Source organism: Amphiura filiformis, chromosome 14 (genome assembly GCF_039555335.1).
Source record: "Amphiura filiformis chromosome 14, Afil_fr2py, whole genome shotgun sequence".
Lineage (NCBI taxonomy): Eukaryota > Metazoa > Echinodermata > Ophiuroidea > Amphilepidida > Amphiuridae > Amphiura > Amphiura filiformis.
In genome coordinates, this window is record NC_092641.1 from 49,868,708 (window position 1) to 49,888,423 (window position 19,716).

Consider the following 19,716-nt stretch of genomic DNA (forward strand, 5'->3'; position numbering starts at 1 on the left):
ATCAATTTGAGACAAACCTTTTTTTTTGGCCTAATGTAAGATTATGAATCGTCTTTTCAATCAGCAATGACTAACAACTAATTACTAATGTAACGGTTCTCATCTCTCCTATCATCAGGATGGGTGGACTGCTCTCCACATAGCAGCTGACGAGGGCCACACTGGTACATGTGAGATTTTATTGAAGTATAATGCCAATGTGAACGCACTTGAACAGGTTAGTTTTATTGTGTATCGTATATGGATAACATATGTTCTTGTGAATCATTATTACTGATATGCAAATTATAAAGTCTTTATAAATTGTCTCTTCAATCAGCAATAACTATAAACAAATTACTAAATGTAACGGTTCTTATCGCTGCTATTATCAGGATGGAAGGACTGCTCTCCACATGGCGGCTGACAATGATCACAGTGGTACATGTGAGATTCTATTGAAATACGACAGTGATGTGAATGCTGTTGAAAAGGTTGGATCTTATTTTTACAAACTAGTATTGATAGTTTAGTTATGTTCATGTGAATCACTATTAGAATTGATAAGCAAGATTATGAATAGTCTTTTCAATCAGCAATGACTAACTATTTACTAAATGTAACGGTTCGCATATGATCTCCTATATCAAAAAATTCCAGTTAAGACCAGTTGAAATTATCAACTGTGTTGAGCTCCCTGTTTAACTATGTTCAACTGAATTGAACTAAGTTTCCAACTAGGCCCCATTAAAAAAAATCCTAGTTGAACCCAGTTAAAACACCAGTTGTCATTCAACTTTGTTGCCAACTGGTTTTGAATCCTAGTTGACACCAGTTGTACTTACCAGTTGAATTTATAAACTTAGTTCAAAAATACACCAGTTGCAAACTGCAAGCCAACTGGTTTTGAATCCTAGTTAATACCAGTTGTATTTTCCAGTTGGATTTATAAACCTAGTTCAAAAATGCACCAGTAACCAACTTCAAATCAGCAATTGTATTTCATCTGGTTTTGAATCTTAGTTAAGACCAGTTGTACTTTCCAGTTGGAGTTCAAAATACACCAGTTACCATTTAAATCAGTTGTGCTTCAAGTCGTTTTGAATCCCGGTTTTAATCCAAGTTAATACAAGTTGTTATTTGAAACATTCCAGTTGGATTTTTAAACCTATTTTAAAATTCACCACAAAGCAGATTTCACAGATATGTTTTGAATCCCAATCTGCACTTGTGGATTTGTAAACCAATTTCAACAAGACACCAGTTACCAACTCAAACCAGTGACGGATCCTTGTTTCAAATGGTTTTGAATCCTAGTTACGACCATTTGTTTTCCACTTGCGACTTTCAAACCTAGTTCCAAATTCCAGTTGAAAAACTGGGATGTACTAGGTCCAACTTGGTTGAACCGGGAAGCAATTTATGTTTAACTGTGTTTCATATATTCCCAGTTACGATTTAAATTAGGTGGGGTGATCCCCGGGGTGATCCTTACAATTTCAACTACTACAATATTATATATATATAATCTCACATAAAGAGAAATAATACATACTTGTAAATCAAATACATTAATTTCAAAAATTTAGAAAACATCGCAGAAATATTATATCAGATTTACCAAATGTGACACCACAGAATTTATATAGTCGAAAAAAGAAGCATATATATATATGAATGCTAATAATACATACTAATGTATAATGTGGAAGCTAAGTTGTCCAGTTGAAATTAAACCATCCATGAAAATTCCAGTTGGAGAACTAAATACGACTTTGAAGAAAAAAAAACACAAAACAAACAAACTAGTAATTAGGAATTCCAATTGATCCCAGTTGAACTGGTTCCATCTCAATTGCCAATTGATCTGGTATAAACACAATTAATCCCATAATGACCAATTAACAGGTAACTGGTCCATCCGGAGTTGTTCAAAGTTGAGTTCCAATCCCAGTTGGACCAGTTGAACTGGATTCAACTGGAAGTGTCAATTTTTCATCACTCCCAGTTGAGTTCCCATCACAGTTGGAGGTGCCCATTTTCCGTGACGGAAATTCTTCGGCCAGTTGAAATAACCAGTTGAACTGTTTGAACTGGTTTTCAAAGAAACCAGTTCAACTGGGATCAACTGGAATTTTGGACTGTTCTCCACTTGGCAGCTGACGAGGGCCACACTAGTACATGTGAGATTATATTGAAGTACAATGCCAATGTGAATGCACTTGAACAGGTTAGTTTGATTGTGTTGGATCTTATTGTTACAAACTAGTTTGGATAACCTAGCTATATGCTCTTGCAAGTTTATGAATCGTCTTTTTATTATGCGCCTGTCACACTACACCGAATAGGTCTTCCGTACAAGAAACGGATGGTATTTTAGTAAATCCGTTGTTGTTCGTCAATGATCGTTTTATGTTCTTTTTATGTCCTGCTATCATCCGCCAAATGCGTTTCGGGTTAGGTGATGTTCGTTAAGTCCGTCGGCAAGTTTTGTGCATGCACAAAACTTGAAAGGGAGTGTACCGAATACACATGTTCGGTATTTATCCGATGTGTGTTCGTATAGTGCTGCATATTGCCGGAGTTTGTCCGCTCTTCTTTCGTTCATGTTCGTTCTTTGTTCGTTGCACTCGGCCCGTGTTCGTTGCAAATACGTTCCTGTGAGGCCTTCACCACCGGATAGCATATTTATGCATTCGGTGATGTACGTTGACCCAGACCGTGTTAGTGTCACACTACACCGGATCGGTCTTCCGTATAAGAAACGGATGGTATTTTAGCAAATCCGTTAGTGTTCGTCAATGTTCGTTTTATGTTCTTCATATGTCCTGCTATTATCCGCCAAATGCGTTTCGTGTTAGGTGATGTTTGTTTAGTCCGTCGACAATACGTTTCAAGTTTTGTGCATGCACAAAACTTGAAACGGAGTGTGCCGAATACACATGTTCGGAAGTTGTCCGATGTGTGTTCGTACTGTTCTGTATATATACCCTGGGTTTGTTCGTTACCTAGCTGGGGGGTTTTCAACCCCCCGAGCTAGGTACTGTTTTGCTATCCGATCTTTCTTCTTCTTCTTTCTGGCAATAAATTTCAATTAAAATACACCCTACAATTACGTAATTTGCACATATGTATCGACTATGTCCAGTGCCCATAGGGTCTAAACAGAATTGGGGTCAAAGATCATTAAAGGGGCATTTCTGGTATTTAACCAAATATTTAACTCAAAATGCTTCTTCTGCCACATATTAAATAGCACAATGACGTACTAAGTAATTTGCATATATGCATCGGCTATACCACACGCCTATAACTTGTACACAGAATTGGGGTCAAAGGTCATTAAGGGGGTAAAGTCTTACAATTGCATTATCTGGACATCTGTAAGGGGTATGGGGCTCAAACTCGGTTACAATAAATCTCATGACCAGGAGAACATTTTGCGGGGGTCAGGTCAAAGGTCATGCAGAGGTCAAACTTTTTCTTTCTTTCTTTCTGGCAATAAATTCAAAATGCTTCTACTCCTACATGTTACACCTTACAATTACGTAACTTGCACATATGTATTGGCTATATCCAGTGCCCATAGTGTCTAAACAGAATTGGGGTCAAAGGTCATTAAAGGGGCATTTCCTGTATTTAACCAAATATCTTCAAAATGCTTTTTCTGCCACATATTATACAGTACAATGATGTCATTTGCATATATGCATCGGCTATACCACACGCTTATAACTTGCATATAGAATTGGGGTCAAAGGTCATTAAGGGGGCAAAATCTTACAATTGTATTATCTGGACATCTGTAAGGGGTATGGGGCTCAAACTTGGTAACAACAAATCTCATGGCCAGGGGAACATTTTGCAGAGGTCAAATTTAAGAAATGCATTTCCTGTACATCTGTGAGGAGTACTGGGCTCAAACCTGTTGACAACAAACTTAATGATCTGGGGAACATTTTGCCGGGGTCAGGTCAAGGGTTATCTGGGGTCACATCTTAGAATTTCACTTTCTGGATACCTGTAAGGGGTATGGGGCTCAAATTCAGTAACAACAAATCTCATGACCAGGGGAACATTTTGCAGGGGTCAGGTCAAAGGTCATGTAGAGGTCAAATCTTAGAATAGCTTTTCTGGACATCTGTAAGGGGTACGGGGCTCAAACTCAGAGACAACAGACTTGATGAACATTTTCAACATTTTGCAGGGGTCAGGTCAAAGGTCATCTGGGGTCAAATTTTAAAATTGCATTTTCTGGACATCTGTAAGGAGTACGGGACTCAAACTCTGCGTCAACAAACGTCATGACAAGTGGAATATGTTTGGAACATTTTGCAGAGTTCAGATACCTCCACAACACCAACATGCCCCAGCTAGGTTTGTGGTCTATGACCACCATTTGCCACTAGTTATTCTTTCGTTTATATACCGCAGGTGTTTGCAAGGTTTCGCAGGCGCTTGTGCCGGATGTAGGCCTATGGGGGGGGGACTTCTTGAATGGTGTGTGACGCAATATCATATTCCACCCAGTACTTTAGTGACTGACAAGTAGAAAAAAGGGGGAAAGGAGAGAAAAAAAGAAAAAAAAGTGAGAAAAATTGAAGAGAGAAGAGAAGAGAAAAAGTATAGGCCTGTGATTAAATGTGGTTCCTTGGCCCAAAAGCCTGTGAAAATTACTGCCGGCCCGTCGATATGTAGGGCCCGTGACATTTTGCCACCAAAGTCAGTCTTTAAGACGGACTTAGGTCTATTACTGGCTTTAACATATCAATCCATACATGCTTTACCTGAAATTACGAGTCTGAAGTCTTATATCTAAGTGTCAGTGGATCAGTGTGACATTTTAAATTTTGCAAATTCAGTTCGGGCCTTCTTTGTTTTTTGTTTAAGGCAATAATAGTGTAAAAATGATGCACCAAAAACAATTTTCAAAATTTTCCATTTTTAAAACTAAATTTTTACACAATAGGCCTAGGCCTAATAATGTAAATAGGTCCTACAGTCCCCATGCAAATGGCTTCATTGGACCTTCATTTTGAAAAATGGACAAGTCTTCCTTTTTGCTTCTGCTATGGACATCCACGTGTTATTTTTAAAACAATTGTTTATATTATACAATAATGGTGAAAACTTTTCAATGGCTTCAATTAGGCTTTCGTTTCACCAATTTGCGGCTGTTTCAAACTAAAATAGTACCCAATAATAGTGCTAAAATTGATCCAAAAATGACAAATGGCTTCAATTGGGCCTTCATTGTCCAAAAGGTTCTCACCTCTATTGCCCCCGGACGCTGGTTGCCCTGATTTATCAGATTTGTAGCCCTTTTGTACTTATTAGCCAATATTTGACCATTTTCGTCAAAGTTTTCCCCCTTAAAAGTTGTCTTTCCCCACTTTGTTCACCCTCTGAAAAAGTGCTTGCTACGTCACTGCCTCTAAGGGGTCAAAAACCCTCTCAAACACCCTCTTTTCCCCCACTTTTCTGATAGGGTGGACGTCCCTGTTGGTGCCACATGCGACGGATTCGCCGGTCATTTGAACGATTGAATATAAAACGCCTGCAGGATTATTAGCGGACACAACGCATAGAGAGACGAACGGGAATCGGACCCCCAAATCCGGTCATTTGTCGGACGTTGACCCCCAAATCCGGTCATTTGTCGGACGTTGAACGATCGAATATAAGACGCCTGCAGGATTATTAGCGCCCACAACGCATAGAGAGACGAACGTGAATCGGACCCAAAATCCCACCGAATCTTCTGCCGGACTGGTGATTTTTTCACCGAATAAAATATTTTTGTATTCGGTGATGTACGTTGATCCAGTCCGTCGTAGTGTGACAGACCTATTAGCAGTATCTAATTACTAAATTAAACGGTTCTCATCTCTCCTATGATCAGGGTGGTTCGACTGCTCTCCACTTCGCGGCTCGCTATGACCACAGTGGTACATGTAAGATTCTACTGCAGTACAATGCCAATGTGAATGCACTTAAACAGGTTAGTTTATTCGTGGATCGTATACAAACTAATATACATATGTTCTTGTGAATCACTATTACAGATATGCAAAATTATAAATTGTCTTTTCAGCAATAACTATAGATGAGGTGACATGTGTTTACATTTGATACGCCCTCTGTTGGTCTGTGATCAAAACTGTCAGGCAAAAACACTATAGTTTACATGGAAGAAGTTGATTTTTATTCATTAACTTTGGTTTCAAAGCAAATAATACTAAAAATGTTATCAATCTTGTTTATAAATGCATCAAGCTATATTCATAATATCGCACAAAACTTCAAAGGTTTTTAAAAATTGAGTTTTAAAGAGATTTATGTGGTCTGTCATAGACACTCCTATGTTATTTTGCCTGACTTTAAACAACAGAGGGCGGTCTGAATGTAAACATGTGACATCATAGGTCAACTCATCTATAAACTAATTACTAAATCATGAAATGTAGCGGTTCTCATCTCTCCTATCATCAGGGTGGTTGGACTGCTCTCCACTTGGCGGCTCGGTATGGTCACACTTGTACATGTGAGATTCTATTGAAGTATAATGCCTATGTGAATGCACTTAACCAGGTTAGTTTATTCGTGGATTTTATTGTTACAAACTATTCTTAAACACTTGAGAACGTTCCTGCAATCTTATTGGTCCTTACCCAGCTTTACCCGTGTGATATGACACGATATCACACGGGTCAGCGCGTGTGCGTCAACGCGATACGGGTACTCGCTATTTGGACCAATCGGAGGCGCACAGCAACAACGAGACTGATCGATTTTAAGCCCTAGGTAATTCCTTGCAAAATGTAGATTTAATTTGATTAAAATTTGTATGATATTTTTATTTGAATTGAAGTGTTTAAAGGAGTATTTCGTGATACTAGCATTCTCTTTTTATGACATTTTTCAGTAGATATCCACGAAAAAAACCTATTCCTAAAATTTGAGTTGATTCCGATTTTGCGTTCGCGAGTTATGCATGATTATGTGTATTACACTGCTCCATAGACAATGCGTTGTAATTTCGTTCTGGTGCACCAGAACGAAAATCAAATTTCACGATATCTTTGCTAAACGAATTAATCTGCAAGAAATATTTTGTACATAAACATTATGTAGCCGGAGGTTTCCAGTGATATAAAAATCTCAACTTTTTTTGAGAAAAGTGGGGGGATGAGGCTGTGGATCACGAAATGCCCTTTAAGAATGAGAATAGAGGTATTGTTTTTAGCCGCTGTCGTGCATCTATCGTCTCATATAACACGGGCGACATCATTATTTTTGGCGTAAAACAATACCTTTATTCTCTAACTATACATTATGTTCTTGTGAATCACTATTAGAATTGATATGCAAGATGAATCCGTCTTTTCAATCACCAATGACTAATTACTAAATGTAACGGTTCCCAATCCTCTCTCCCATCATTAGAATGGATGGACTGCTCTCCACATGGCGGCTCGCAATGACCACACTGGTACATGTGAGATTCTATTGAAGTACAATGGCGATGTTAATGCACTTGAAAAGGTTAGTTTTATTCGTGAATCTTAGTTTTACAACATATTCTTAAACACTTGAGAACGTTGCAATCTCATTGGTTCTTACCCGTGTGATATGACACAATATCACACGGGTCAGTGCGTGTGCATGAACGCGATACGCGTGCTCGCTATTTGAACCAATCGGGAGTCGCATATCAACAACGGGACTGATCGATTTTAAGCCCTCGGTAGTTCCTTGTATTATAACTTATAAAAAATAAGTTGAAAAGTTATTAGGAAGCATAGACGGCGGAACCGGAGGGGCCAGGGGGGCAGTGCCCCCCCCCCCCACTTTTAACCCATTGTGTGCTGTGTGTAACATGTCTGGGTGAACATATTTAATCAAATTTCTATTCTAGAACCTTAAAACATGCTTAAGAAAGTGTAAAAATGATGCACGAAATGGCTTCAATTGGACCTTCATTTTGCAAAAATTTCCAACTCCCCTGTGTTAATACACAGTGTGTAGGCCTATGGATAAACAAATTCCCCTTTTCGATTCTGCTTTGGACACCCAACACTAAAAGCAATAATTTATTCAATAATAGTGAAAACTTATCCACGAATGGCTTCAATTTGGGCCTTCATTTGATCGACCCATTTTCGGATTTTTCAAACTAAAATTGTTCACAATAATAGTGCCAGAATAGTCCACCAAATGGCTTCATGGGCCTTCAGTTTGCAAAAGTTTCTCACTTCTGAGGGGGCGCATCCCCCCTCAGACACCCCTTGTTTTCGCCTCTTTTTTCTGCTTTGGACACCCGACACTTTTATTTACAGTAATAATTCATACAGTTAATAATAGTGAGAACTTGTCCACGAATGGCTTTAATAGCTTCATTTCACCAATTTTCGGCTTTTTCAAACTCAAATTTATACACAATAATAGTACCAAAATAGTCCATAAAATGGTTTCAATTAGGTCTTCATTTTGCAAAAGTTTCTCACTTCTGAGGGGGCATATCCCCAACACCCCCTGCGTCGCTTTGCGGCCATTTTTTCGATTTTTTTACATCACCCTGACTGGCCCCCACTTTCAAAATCGTTCCGCCGCCCCTGTTTAGGAAGCCATGTTGTTTAAACAACTGTGCATAGATATTAAAGGAGAATCAAGGGAGAACAGTGCCAGTACATTGATTGGTCACCCCAGGTTAAATAAGAAATAAAATAAAATAAAATAAAACAAAATGTGTAAATTCATGTATGTCATAGATATGTGCTATACGCACGAATGGAAATACCCATCCGATCGTCTACCCTGGGTAAGGTTACCCAGGGTAACCTTACCCTGGGTAGACTCTATATTACTTTGTAAAAATCTGGATATATCCGTGTGCTGTTTCTAACCATGCTAACACAGACAGGGTATATGACGTATGACTTCTTGCCAACGTGTAATGTCTATAACAAATATACGCCTATGAACATTATACATCTTTTGCAGTGTCAACCCAGGGTGACCGTTTTAGACACATTGTCAACTTCAGGTAGTTAGTTTAGTGTGCTGGTCAACCTGGGGTAGTCCGATGTACACATACATTTAAGTGAACTTGAAAGATGAATAATTGAACATAGTTCAAACCGGGAGTTGAAATGCTACATGTTGATAAATTTCGATATGTGAAATTTCGGCGCTCAATATATATATTGTCAAAAATGTTACAGGTATACATGTATGATTCAACTTTCTATTACCCGGTACTGGTATATTTACTTTATTCTTTATTTATCTTTCTAGTTTCTTTATCTTTATAACATTCCAAGCACCCATCTCTTCTCACTCTTCATTCTGAACTTACACGTGTTATCATGGTAATATGGATTAGTAAATACCAACTAGGACTACCGGTACACGTACCACGGCCATGTAAACGATACGGACGTTCCGTGCTGTATAAACACTGGAAACGCTGCATAATGTCATACTCATGAACTGATCATGCTGGTCGGGGGTTTCACACACAAAACATTAATGCTTTGACCCTGGCATTGCAAACAACGGGCGTGTCACGCTGCATGCATCAATGATGATGATACTGTATGTTCTTTGAATGCCCAGTCCCATCATAGCACATGAGCGCCGCATATCGGTATGAGACCAATATTGATGTTCTAGTTGACATGTTCGTTATTTATAAATGTACAAACTTGAATGAAATGTAGGCCTGCGCACACTGTACACATGTTCATCATTTCCATTTATTTCCATATCAAATAAATACATAATTACATACAGTAAAATCAGACAAAATTTGATTATCTAAATACATCAAAAATTAGTTAAATAACTTAATTACAACAATTAACAAGATATGTTATGGAGGAGAAGGCTGGAAGGCCAAATAGGCCTGTAAAAAGCCTTCCCCTATGTCCTTATTTAACGGGAATTAAATGTATAATAACAGCTCTAGGGTGTACTAGTTACTATCGTAACTCTATATCAAAGTCCCTATCACATTGTCTGCCCAGGGTAAGGTTACCCTGGGTAACTTTACCCTGGGTAGACGATCGGATGGGTATTTCCATTCGTGCATATAGATATATATATATATAGTTGTGTATATCTGATTATGACGTAACTTCTAAATGACAGTCTCCTCTTAACACCACCAATCACATTACTAAATAAAACATTTACATAAACTTAGATACCAGTACAATTTACCAACCTCAGACGGTTGTAAACTTTGTTCTTGAGTACTACCTCACCTCACCTCACCTCACCAGGCTGTGTTCGACCATTGTTGGACGTAGCCCGCTTCGTGATTCTTCCACTCTTGCATTTCTTGTCCATGTAGGTCCCATGTAGGCAGTAATGTCATCACGCCACCTCCTCTTCTGTCTTCCTCTAGATCTTTTCCCTGTTCTTGGTTGCCATTCTGTAAGCCGTTTAGTCCATCTGTTATCTTCCCTTCGTGTACTACCATTAGAATTTATGATGCAAGATTATAAATATCTTTTTAATCAGCAATAATTAACTAATTGGTCTTTTATCATCAGTATGGATGTACTGCTCTCGAAATGTCGGCTCGCTATGGCCACACCTAAGCTTCAAGGAAGAACAGATGGTCAATTGTGTTTTCAACTGATATAGTGTCCCAGGTTAAAGAAGAAATAAAATAAACAAACAAACATGTGAGATTCTATTGAAATACAATGCCAATGTGAATGCAATTAAACATGTTAGTTTTATTTGTGGATGATATTATAGTTATAAACTACAGTGAGCCCAAAAAATAAGATACCAGTTATGTTCATGCCCTGTATATCCTAAACAAAGACATATATGTCATAATTGGAACCAGCAGCCAACAGCTGCATCCTTTAGCTCAGATTTAAGATCTCATTTGTTGAAATTGTTCTAGAAATAAAAACACGACGATCCAAAAACCCAAGGAAGATGCCAATTTAAAAGTTGCAGTTTGGTCCATTGCATGCCTATATTGATTTGTACACAAAGCGTTCGCGAACATGAGAACTGGCGCCGTGCTTCCATTGATTAGCACGTTAAAACTAGCGTCGTGCTTTCACTGATTAGAACACGTAAGTGCAACTTAGTTTCGTTTCTTCATTAGGTTTTAGACCACCGTTTCTTTAATTCTCAACCAATTTCAACAAATAAGGCCTTAAATCAGAGCTAAAGAGTACAGGTAGTTTTAATTTTGACAAACGTGTCTTTATTTAGGATATATTACAGGGGTGAACACAACTGGTACCTTAATTCTTTGGCTTACTGTAGTGTAGATAACCGAGCTACAATCATAGAATTTAGTCTTGGGACAGTTTAGGACCGTGCACTGAAATTGATCCCCCTTCCCCCCGTAACAATGTTGATCGGGGTCTTATCATCAGGCTCCGTGTTGGACTCTGCAACATTGATTGGTGGGGCAGAGGATGATTTAAGCACTTCCCAGCAAGTCTTGCGGTTAGCACAGCTGTGTGAGTGAACATGACACCACTGCCCGCCCACTGCATACACACGTGCATGGTTAAATTTGAATTTGGACAGATATATTTACAATAAAAACACCTTCAAAAAGTTGGTCGATTTCACATTTTATGTTATCTACAGAAGGTGTGAATTATCCTTCTTGCATACATCACTTTAGATCTGAAATCGACCAAGTAATAATGACACACGGGCAATTCTAAAACAACATCTTTTGCACAGAGTTCAATGGGATTTGGAATTTTAAGTGGCAGTTGAAACTCTAGTGATAACACTTTTACAGTGCATGATGGGGCTTCCTTAAATCATCCTCTGGGTGGGGTAAGGGGAGGGATATAGATTACAGGAGGGTTGAAGCTACACAGTGGCGTACCGTAGGCGCCCCAACCCCGAGGGGCTGAAGAAAATTAAATTTTGCCGCCCCTTCATCAAAAGCCCGAAAAGGTTTACCCAATTTTTTCTCGGTCGTTTGAAGCCCTTTTTTTATATTTTACTAATTCTTTTTGCCGCCCTGTTTTTGCCGCCCTTCTTCTTCCGCCGCCCCTTCATTTTGGTCGCCCCCTGCTTTTACCCCGGGGGGGCTGGCGCCCACAAAGCCCCCCCCCCAAAAAAAAATACGCGCATGAACATTATTTGAAAAACGTCCATCAAAATTTACGTGACTGGGTATGGAAACAAGGAGTAAAATTGACCACGTGTCCCAACACAATATTTCTATAATTATTGTATATGCAAAGTCGAAAAAAATCGTATAAATTTCATTTTTTGTCATAACTTTTTGTTATTAGCCCTATTGAATTTGAACCCATATTTTCACCACATAATGTTAATGTTATAGCGCCATTGTAAAATAATGGACATTGCAATTCAAGCGATATTTAGGGATCGGTCATAAGAAACATTCATATTGCGGATTTTTCCCAGTAAAGCGGCATGGCAAATAAATATATAATAAAAAAACCAGAAATACATATAATAAAATACCCCAGATTTAATATATGACATTTTAAAATATGTACCATTTATCTTAGGATATGTTCATTAAACAAAGACATGTCAATTTGAATTTAAAAAAGGTAAACATCTACTTTATAGGAGAGTACAGTTAAGCCTACTTGTTCGAACGCTTAAACACATTGATAAGAAAATCACATTAAAAACAACATTGTTGATGTAATCCTTATTTCTTTAAGTTTAAGGGGGTACTACACCCCTGCCCAATTTTGTGCCTATTTTTGCATTTTTCCCCAAAAAAATTATAGCGCATTGGTGACAAGTAAGACTACAACTACTGCAATAGAAATTTTATTTCAGCACAGACAACAGTTGTGGAGGTACAGTCAAAAATGAGGAAAACCAATATTTGATCAATAAATCAATAACTACTTGCCTTGAGTTGCTGAATTTTCAGTGCAGTAGTTGTAGTCCTTGCCCCTATAATATACATATCTTACTTGTCACCAATGTGCTATAATTTTTGAAAAAAATGCAGAAATAGGCACAAAAGTGCAGTACCCCCCTTAATATGATTTAAAACCACATAGTTGGAAATAACAAAATGCATGGCAGTAGCGAGTCTCGAACTCTGAACCTCTCGGGTCGCAGGCGAGAACTCGACCACTGAACTAATAAGGACGATCTATATTAGCACGGAAAAGTAATGATATAAGTATAATACTGTTTGCAAACATGATGGTTAACCAACTCGGTTAAGGGTACTGTTACGAGTCGTACTTGACTCAAGGCCAAAATCACCTTTTACCCGAACTCACACGAATGCACAACACAAATAGGCCTACACTGTTTGATTAAGCTAACAAATTTTAAGTCTTTAATTGAAAGCATGTTATGATTGGTATAATATATGATAACAAATGCACATACACAATAAATTAGAGGTTAATAACTGCGCATCGGTTATTTGGAGGGCATTGTGAAAAATCTAAACATTTTGCCTTTGGAACCGAGGAATATCCTGAGGGCGTAGCCCCGAGGATATTCCGAGGTCCAAAGCAAAATGTTTAGATTTTTCAAAATGCCCGACATATTACCGATGCAAAGTTATTAACCTCATTCATAACCGTCACTTTGATCTCTTAACTTTACAAAATAACACAAAATGTTCCTCAAAAGTTTGTAAAAATAAACTATTTTTACATCTTCCCTTTCCCAAAATCGATCAGGCTAAAACAAGACGACCAATAACAAAAGTGCGTATCAGAATCTGTGCAAATATGGTAGCGCGCAATCCAAATACGGCAGCCAGCGCTCGCGCAGTTTGTTGGACGCACAATACTGCGCACGCAGAAGTCAATTGTGTGCGACATTGGAACAATTACGCATTTTGCGGTCAATTGTGAGATATTAATGACCTCGATTTGCGTTCGCGTTTTCGCAAATAATAAGATATGATTGGATCGCACGCATCGCGTTTATTAATGAGGTTATGAATCAAATATAATCACTCTTTATCTATTTAGTACTTAGCCAGCATTCTTCTTCTTGGTGATCATAAAGTTCTTGCAATGTTCTGGACGACTGAGGTAATATATCCTTAATAAAAACCTCGCGTCGAGGTTTTGACAAGTTTTAAAAATAACGGTTACTTAATGAAATAACGGTCTTACCCGTAAGAGAGCTCTATTGTTCCGCTATTGTATCCGCTATTGTATCCACTATTGTATTCTATTCATAAAAGCTACTGCAAGAATCGCGGCAATCCCTGATATCGCTGGTGTCTACCGCGCGGCGTTTCGTATTTATTAACATTCAAAATGATCCGATACTCTTACATTTATAGACTTATTCCCGCTTTTTATATAATATTCAGAAATTGCAATTATGAAAACTACAAACTTTGAAAGTGAAAATATATTACCATCGAAAATATATCATACTTAAATTCTATAGAATCTATAGAGGCATTGCATGTGACGTACCATCCCGTAAATATGGCAGACTACTCAAATACATTCAACAAAAGCATGATTGCAATCTACCGTGACAGTTCGTCTCACACACATAACCCTGCACTACGATCAAATAGGTTGATGACAACATTTGATTGAATGGACTGTACTCCGCCATAACTACGGTGAAGGACACCGGTTCAAATTCTTTGTTTGGAGCCAATCAATAATATCATGCAGGGCCTCTATAGATACCCAACCCAGAAGTGCCCATTTATTTTCTAATTTTTTGTAATCGCGCCCAAATATCCCCGCAAATATCTTATACACGGTTTTATTGATTCATTTTGGGCATTTCAAAAGTTAGAAGTCGTCAAAAATGGCAACATCCATTGATAGCAATGGTTGAGTAAACATTGTCTAAACACTAGATAAAAAGACAGCTTTGTTTACGGTACTACAGAGAAGGTGTGAGGAAAAGGAGATAGATCCAGCTATCCTCAAACAAAATATGTGGCTGCCGCTCATTCAAAAGTAATCACGCTATTCCGGTTTAACAATAAAATACAATAAAGGGGTTCGAACCCATGATGGGTGTGATACACAACTTGCTGCTTAATAGTTTTAGGGAAAGGCCAGTGTCTGTATATCATCATACTATGCATACCATGCATGCAGACCCTAACATCCAGTTATATTTCAAATAAAATATGACCGAAGTTCCATGGCAAATTATAATTTCTGACGCTTGTTGACTCTTTCAACCTCTACGATTTATGATACAGACTATTTTCAATTATCAAAATATCTTTATTAGGTTTGCAGGAAATGACAGGAAAATACATACAACAATAAAATAAACATGATCAACAATCATCCCTTTTCTAACAAAATCCTAAAACACTCTCCCTAAATAATTATAATTCGAAATAATAACACCTATTCATTTATTCATTATAAACCTCTCGCAAACTGGAATGTGTATGTGGTGAATTGTAATTTTAATAACCGATATATGGAAACAGACAGGTACTATAATATTATTCAAAATCAAGAATAATATCAAACAAATCCTCCTACTTGAACAGTACACTTAATTTAGGCCCGGGATTTAGGCCTGCATTATGATTATAGACCTAAGGTAAAAATACTTGAAGAGATAACAAGAAACCTTTCGTGCTTGGCCACTGTAGTGCTTGGCTGATCCTTGCTGGATGAAGGTCAATATTGATCTATTATGTGAGTGAAATCAAACACCGTGTCCTCGTTGCTACTCCCATGTAATCGAAGGTCGTAAAAATTAATCCGATAACAATAGATTACAATACATCATTGATGTGGTTGCTCAATGAGCGTGTTTATAGTGAGCCAGATTATCCGGTATTTAGCGTATAAGTACATCTTATACGGTATTGGTCGCCACTATAAACAGACCAATAGCGCTATTTGCCGCACATATTATACGGAACTGATATCCTTCGATATCGATGGATATTGCAGTATATTTATTCCGTATACGGCCACTATAAACAGACAGGGATTAACGATACCGTTATTCAAGGAAGTGGAGCAGGGTTATAACTCTCCGAGCTCAAATTTGTCACTGTAATAACATACCACCTATAAAATATGGCACTGTACTGTGGCAAAAATGTAAAAAATAGGCCGGTATCGTTTCGACGGCAAACTGTTTGAAATTGGCACCATATCCGTGTCTCCCACATTGCATTGCGGTGACCTCGAACACGCTGAGTTCAACCACCTCGGATTCAGAATAGCGCTATTGGTTGCCACTATAAACAGCAGAGATAACGGATAAGTCACATTCCATCCTAATCCCATATGCGTATAAGGATACCGTATAAATACCGTACACCACTATAAACACGCTCAATGCTCATGCATAAAATTCTTCCACATAGGCTGTTTAGCTTAATCATGTTAATCGGGAAGTGACCTCTTGAAATGATATCATCACACTGATCAGAATGATCTTTATGTTATTACAGTGCGGTCCACATAAAATGTGCAACACAAAGTGAACGATGTTATAACTTGGAGGGCTAACAAACCAACACCGCCAAATTCGACTGACGTGTGTACAACGTGAGAAGCTATGAGGAAATGGAACACTCGTTGTCTGATAATGCATGTGTTTATGGTTCGGATAGCGGTTACTTAGCAGCTCTCGTTCCGCTTGGGTTTATTGATTACACTCTATATATATATATATAGTCATCAATATGTCGTTTCCAGTCCCTGGCTGAACTATAGGGTTCAGCTATTATTTTTTTAAATAATTCTTTTACCCCATGCAGCTGATTGGGGTGGTTACGGGTCGTTTAAAAACCACTATCCGCGAAATGAGGATATCGAACATAGGCCCCCGCAGGGCTACAAAAAACTGCTAACCGCGAAATATGGATATCCAACTAGTTTGCCCTCGAAGCTGTAAAAACCACTCATCGCGAAATATGGATATCCAAGTAGTTTGCCCCGCAGGGCTACAAAGAACCACAAACCGCGAAATATGGATATCCAACAAGTTTGCCCCGCAGGGCTACAAAGAACTGCTAACCGCGAAATATGGATATCCAACTAGTTTGCCCTCGAAGCTTCAAAAACCACTCATCGCGAAATGTGGATATCCAACTAGTTTGCCCCGCAAATCTACAAAGAACCATTAACCGCGAAATATGGATATCCAACTACTTCGCCTCGCATGGCTACAAAGAACCACTTACCGCGCAATATCTTTTTACCTCAAAAAAAGAATTAATATCTACCAAAACACGTTTCAAAACGTAAAAAGGGGCCAAGTTTAAATAATCTTTCCTGTGTGGCTTTTCACCCTTTTTTAAACTTGGTCCCATTTATGAAAGTTTCTAAAGACCCATACGAAGTCATCTTTAGGCTACTTGTTTGTTTTCTTAGTTGTCAGTGTTCATTTTGTAGAGTAAATTAATTAATGTTCGTGCTTGATTGAAGTTTTTCCGTAAAGACGTTATAATGTATTTTGATTTAAGCAAAAGTAGCAAATACTCACTTTGTTAAATTCTTCATCGTCTTGTGCGATCCTGCGCCTTATGTACAGATGTAGGGCCTATAATATGTAACAGGTTGACAGACAGTCAATTTGCTAAGTATATATAATACTCTACTACTCTTTATGAACACGCAATATAATGAAACATAAACCTTCAAATGTTTTTGATAATACATAGCCTACGTCATATTGCACCGCTTTCGAACAGTCTTAAACCTAATTGTTGCATGTAGAAATTAGGACTCATTCTTCATGTTATTACGGTACCACTTTACTGAATGGGACCAAGTTTTAAAAAGGGTGAAAAGCCACACAGGAAAGATTTTTTAAACTTGGCCCCTTTTTACGTTTTGGTAGATTCACTTGTCCTGCGAAAATCAGCGAAGTCCAGTGTATACTTGAGTTTATAAATATCCTTTGATATGAAATCCTCACACAAAAATGGCGTTGCTTTCTCCTTGCGTTGCTTTCTCCTCCAAACTTAACTCCTTGCGCTGCTTGCTCCAAACTTAACTCCTTGCGCTGCTATGGTGCTATTTCCACCTTTCACACAATATCTTCTGGAAGCAGGACTGCGATGCAGTTGTCCCCACTTATTTTGACAGTTGCGTTGAATCAAAACACCAGACTTCAGCAAGTCGACAGAAGAATATATATTCCTTTCTTGGAAGAAGTACGTTCTTTGACGTATTCTAGATCTTCTCCGACAACACTGGCAAATAGTAGTACTTTGACTACATAAAATATTTCTGGTTTGCAATTTCCTTTCTTTGAAGGAATTGGACTGTAAGCATATTAGCTAGCTAGCCCAGATCAACACTATCAACTGTGACATTGTGTTTACATTTTCTTATATATCAAGCTGGGGGAAATCCCAAATATTAATAGCCAAATGTGATCTTGGAAATTCCCAAGCCTTAATTATAGCATTAACCTTTCTCATTACATCACTTCCTGAGGGGAATCCCCTGACATCACTTCCTGGGGAATCCCGTGACATCATCTTCACTTTACATCCTCAGGGGGGTTTCCAAATATTCCAAATATTCCAAATTAGATATGATTCAACTTGTTTTGCTCAATTTGAGAGGGGAATTCCCCCAAAATGTCATCACTCATGTCATTTTGTAAACAAAGATAAATCATCAAATTAAATTATTCAGGGCACATCACAGTACTTTCTCTTTTTGGTTGAAATTTTTAATATTTTTCCACAACTAAATATCATAGTCATGAAATTAATGATGCATCTGGTAGCTTAGATCATAACGTTCATATACTTAGTTGCAATTATCCCAGATAATTCTTGATTTGTTTTTACAGAGTGTTGAATTGTCGAGGTTTTTGGTCAAAAAAGGTGCACTCGGTGTTTTTCGCCAGCCCATTCGGGGCTGGTACCTGTTTCAGGTTTGGGGTCAGTTTACTCAAGAGATTATATTTTAGTGGTATTGGAATGATTTTTTTTTTTTTTTTTTTGTGGTTTAATTTTTTTTAAATATTTTAATTCGATTTGTTAGGAAAAGTAAGTATGTTTTGCCGTTTCAACGAACGAAAACGAGTGAGTATTACCAAAGTTATGTTTGAACTAATTAATTATGACTTTAAAAGTTTAAAGGCCTAAATGTAACAATAATAGTTAATATATATAGCATCATATGGTCAGCAGAAGAAAATCTGACATCACCTATGATGTCATATCAGTGTCCTTGACCGGGGTCCTTACTCCTTGACCACTGAACAGCGTGATATCATGTTGATAACAGATCTATAGAATCAAAATCTTCATCATATCCCCGGATCATATCACAGATTCTCAACAATCTGTGATCATATGGACCATATTGATGTGAAAGTAGTTATCTATCATATCCTGTGTCGTTTTATGGATAAAAATGACTCAAAATGTTATTGATGAAATGGTTGCTATCATAAACATCAGTTTTGTCTCTTCCACGGGAAAAATCCGATGAAAAATAAAGTTTTTAGGGCCTAGCTATAATATGGGCATAATTTATGCATATAGTATTGAACAATGTACCCCATTTGACATGCACTTATAGATAAATAAATTGTCTTACTTTATTAATTTAATAACTTCTTTATTATAAATAAAATGACACATAACTATTTGATTCATAAAATTACATTCAACAAAATGATTGAAGAGAAAACACACAAGGCACTAGGCAGACTGTTATAGAATGGAGTATGTAAGATGCCATGTCCATAGCTTCGCAGGAGTTTCCGACTAGCAATCAACATGATCAGCACATT

At 37.8% G+C, this 19,716-nt stretch overlaps 1 protein-coding gene across 1 annotated transcript in view; it reads left to right on the forward strand.

Moving 5' to 3' along the window:
• Window positions 1-395: 395 nt before the first annotated feature.
• The window catches only part of LOC140169473 (uncharacterized), a 37,061-nt gene continuing 17,740 nt past the window's right edge, over window positions 396-19,716 (forward strand). The window contains exons 1-3 of the mRNA XM_072192734.1: window positions 396-473; window positions 5,882-5,980; window positions 7,426-7,524. Coding sequence (XP_072048835.1) covers window positions 396-473; window positions 5,882-5,980; window positions 7,426-7,524 — 276 coding nt within the window. The remainder of the gene's footprint in view (window positions 474-5,881; window positions 5,981-7,425; window positions 7,525-19,716) is intronic.